The 3,916-nt window shown below is 51.6% G+C and overlaps 1 protein-coding gene across 1 annotated transcript in view; it reads left to right on the top strand.

Moving 5' to 3' along the window:
- Positions 1-663: 663 nt before the first annotated feature.
- The window catches only part of EEF1A2 (eukaryotic translation elongation factor 1 alpha 2), a 12,712-nt gene continuing 9,459 nt past the window's right edge, over positions 664-3,916 (top strand). The window contains exon 1 of the mRNA XM_010179111.1: positions 664-942. Coding sequence (XP_010177413.1) covers positions 799-942 — 144 coding nt within the window. The 5' untranslated portion in view covers positions 664-798. The remainder of the gene's footprint in view (positions 943-3,916) is intronic.

Genomic DNA, 3,916 nt, shown 5'->3' with positions numbered 1-3,916 from the left:
GCAGCTGCAGAGCCATGGTAACGATGGGAGATGGCAGAACAGCTCCCCAGATATCTCGATTTGCGTTTTTAGCCTCCTCCATCTGTTTTATCCAGATTCGTGGCAGCAAAATGTAATGAACCCCCCTTACCCACCTCCCCCACTGCAGGCTCAGCCCTGAGCTTTCGGCAGCCCCGCTGTTTACAGAGGGAGCGGGCGAGGGCTATTTTTGTCCGTCCCATTTTGTGGACACCATGTTGTCACCTGAACCGGGCAGCCTGCAGGGACAGGCACCCACTGGGCTCCTCCCAGGGCACCCATGACACGGAGGAGATGCCCTCGGGTTTGGAAAGACCCAGAAGACAGCAGAAGCAGCCCTGAGCCCGAGGAAGGTTTCTCTGAGGAGGAAGGGCACCTTTGAGGCAGCGATGACGTAGCCTTGGAAACTGGGGGTCTCCAGGAGGGCAACGGAGGGCAAGATGCCGAAAAAAAACATGGCATCTTGCTGAGACTTGGAGGGTGTACGTGGTGGCCAGAAATAGCCCGGTTGGCTTCCTCCAGGGGTGGGTTGGCTCCCTCCCAGTGTGGGCAGAGCTGTCAGACAAGGCCGGGCACCCCCGGCCGGGATGGGGCGCGTGGTCCAGCGGGAAGGTGGGGCAAGGGGAGGAGAGCCATTCCCAATGGGCTGGGAGGGTGCTGTCACGGGGGCTCTTTTGACACGCCTGCTTCTTCCTCCGCAGCCTCCCCAAAAACGCAGCTGCGTTCCCACAGCCCTCCCCGCCACCGCCCGCCCCATTCAGCCTCGCGTAGCCCACCAGCATGGGGAAGGAGAAGACGCATATCAACATCGTCGTCATTGGGCATGTGGACTCTGGGAAATCCACCACCACCGGGCACCTCATCTACAAATGCGGGGGCATTGACAAAAGGACCATTGAGAAATTTGAGAAGGAAGCTGCTGAGGTGAGGAGCCCATCCCCCAGCGTGCCCCCCACCCCTCACTCCCACCTGCAGGGATGCTCCTCATTGGTGCCCCATGGGCTATACTCCCCTTTTCCTGACGTTGCCCTTCTCGTACCTTCTCTTTCTCCCTTTGTTCACATCTAATTTGTTTCCCTCTGTACTCCTGGGTCTTCCCGACTCCTCTGGCCTTGGGAAAATAGGCCATTTGGGCGCTCGCCACCCTCTTCTCCGGAGCTGGGGGACTCCCCACTGCGGGCTGTTAATGAGGGCAGGGGCACGGCAATGGGTTGGAGAACTGGCAGTAATCACCAGGATTCTGGAAAAGCCACAATCTGTGGTGCTTCAGGAGATGAAATTCCTTCTAAATATTGTACATGAGGAGGAAATAACCTGATAATCCCTCCCTGCCTAGTGCAGGGCTCTGAATTTCACATTGAAGCATCTGTTTCCAGTGCCTGCCGGGGACGTGGTACAGCATCAGCTGGACCACTCGTTTGGTCCAGTTTTGTTAAAAAAAACCCATTCCCGTTTTTCTCAGGCAGGTGGTCTGAAGCATAGCTTGACTGGTAGCCTTTAATACAGAAAAGCTGGCATGAAGCATGAGCGTTGAAGTTAAATTCTTTTGTTTAACTCTTACAATGGCTTTTATAGCAATTTAATAGTGCATGCATTTAGCAGGCTGTCACACAGCAAAGCATCACCCAATACCTAGAATGTGGCAAACACAAAGATTAAAGAGGAAGAAATAGTTTTGGGGAGGAAATCGTGAATTGGAGGGTCTGAGCAATTAATGATGGTAAATTCTAGAGAGGTGGGTGAGCCAGGAAAAGCCTGGCTGTTATTGATAGGGCAGAGCTGGTCTCTAGAAGATGCCTTGTCGTCATCGTTCCAGGAATGCAGATATCCCTCGATTATTATTTCTCTTTTTTTCTGGACAAGATCTCACATTTCAATGAGAAAAAGAAAAAGGTTTACAGAAATACCACTCCTGATTAGACATTTTGCTGTCTTAAGCCCTTGAATTTGCCGATAAACCACCCATTTTCAGCCCTTTTCCCCAGCCCTTAAGCAAAGAGCTTCTTCCTTCACATACAAAATGATCTCTCTCCCCCCGGATTAAAACGATTGCTGATGCCCCTCCATATATTCCCCCCCTTTACCTACAGCTCAGCTATGGCATGATTCACTTATTGTAGATGTGATTGCGGCTATTTTAATTGAACAGACACTTTCACTGACTTGCCAGAATACGCGGGGACTGGGAGCTGCTATTAATAGCCTATTGACTGAGCTTACAGACTCCATTTTCTGATGCAGGGCTAGGGAAGGGTTTTCTTCCATTAGGTGGCATTCGCAGGAAATGGAGGCCTGCCTGCACCCAAAAAGCCAACAAAAAACACAGGGTCTGATTTTTATTATTTTTTTTTAAGAAAAAAGGGCAAAGATTTTTCTTTTTTTATTTTTTAGCTTTTGATGCGAGGGCAGAGGTAACAGTATCTCCGAAAGAAGAGCTGCTCTGTTAAAAAAAAAACAACCAAACAACAGTATTTGTAGTTTCCAAATAGAAATCTGTCCCTCTGCTGGGGTTCGGTCAAGGAAAGTCAGGCTGTTTCTGGCACTGAATAGGGAAGGTATTGTGCAAAGCTAGATAATACCCTGTTGGGTTTTTTTTTCCAACAACAGCTCTGGGTAACTGAATACACCCCGTGAAAGGAGGGAAACTGCTAAATAAAGGCTCTCATTTGTCTTCAAGTTACGTACGATGCCGAGTTTGGGGGGGTTTCACATGAGATGATCGGCTGTTTGCGTGTGTGGTCGTGGTTCCCTGTGATAAGGTGCTGATTTCCACTCAGGTCCAGCAGGAGAGCCAGGGCTCTGCTCCATGCCTCAGTTTCCCCACCCAGAAGTGAAGGACTAGGCTGCTGATGGGTGAAAGGGATTTGCTGATTGATCTCCTGCCTGATAACTACCCCTTCTTTGCACAAAATGCACTGTTCCTCACTGTACCTCTGCCATTTCTGGCAGTAAATGAGCACATTTAACGACCCCTTCCCTTTTCCCTGGCAAGAGCGGGGTTCGAGGTGCACGCTGGAAAGGGTTAACCCCCGAGCTCCTGCTCTACCCCCTCACTAAGCCTGGTGCCAGGAGGATGCTTAGGAGCAGAGATTGGATTCTGGATTTTTCCACCCCACCACTGCCCTCCTTGCAGGCACAGGAGCTCGCAGCAGCCCGGTGGGATGGCGCATTGCCCTCTCGATCCCACATCCCCTCTGTGGAGGAGGAGGCTCACCCCTGGCTTTAGGATTTTGCCCGTAATCCTCCAGAGGAAGCTGCAAAGTCATCGCGGCGCTCAGCTGTTACATAAATGGGCTGGCACCGTTAATTCCTTGTGCTGGGCCGGGCACGGGGCTGGCGTGCGGGAGCCAGGGGCAGAGCAGCCTCCGGTCATGGCGTGGGAGGGACGGGTTCAGGTGCAATGCTGGGTTAAGCTTCTTGACGAGGATCATCACTGAAGCGTTTGCTGCCTGCAATCAGGAGGCGTTTCCCTCTAGACCAGTGATTTATAATTGGTTGTAATGAATTTTATGCATTGGTACTCCAGAAGGAACCGTGGTTGCAAAGTAGACCGGGAGGGAAGGAAGGAGGGATGGATGGATGGGAGCAGGTTATTGTAGCCATGTCCTTGCACAGCAGTAGAAGCCCATTAAATCACCTGTAAATGACCTAAATTCCATTTTCCATCTTAAAAAAAACCCTTGCATTGAGTCCAAGAGCTGATGGTTGATGCCCATTAACCTTTTGCTTTGGCTGGACTCCCCAGACTGGCCCAGCTCAGCAGGGGGTGGTCTTGTCCTGCCCCACCTCCCTGTTGGCAGCATCCCAGCTCAGACTGGGAGCACCACCTCCATGCTGGGGTGGAGGGGGAGTCCTACTCTCCCTGATGGCACAACATTGAAGGACACCAGCTCAAAGG

Source organism: Mesitornis unicolor, unplaced genomic scaffold (genome assembly GCF_000695765.1).
Source record: "Mesitornis unicolor isolate BGI_N332 unplaced genomic scaffold, ASM69576v1 scaffold17742, whole genome shotgun sequence".
NCBI lineage: Eukaryota > Metazoa > Chordata > Aves > Mesitornithiformes > Mesitornithidae > Mesitornis > Mesitornis unicolor.
The sequence above is the reverse complement of the archived record's forward strand: the minus strand, read 5'-3'. Positions and strand labels throughout refer to the sequence as shown.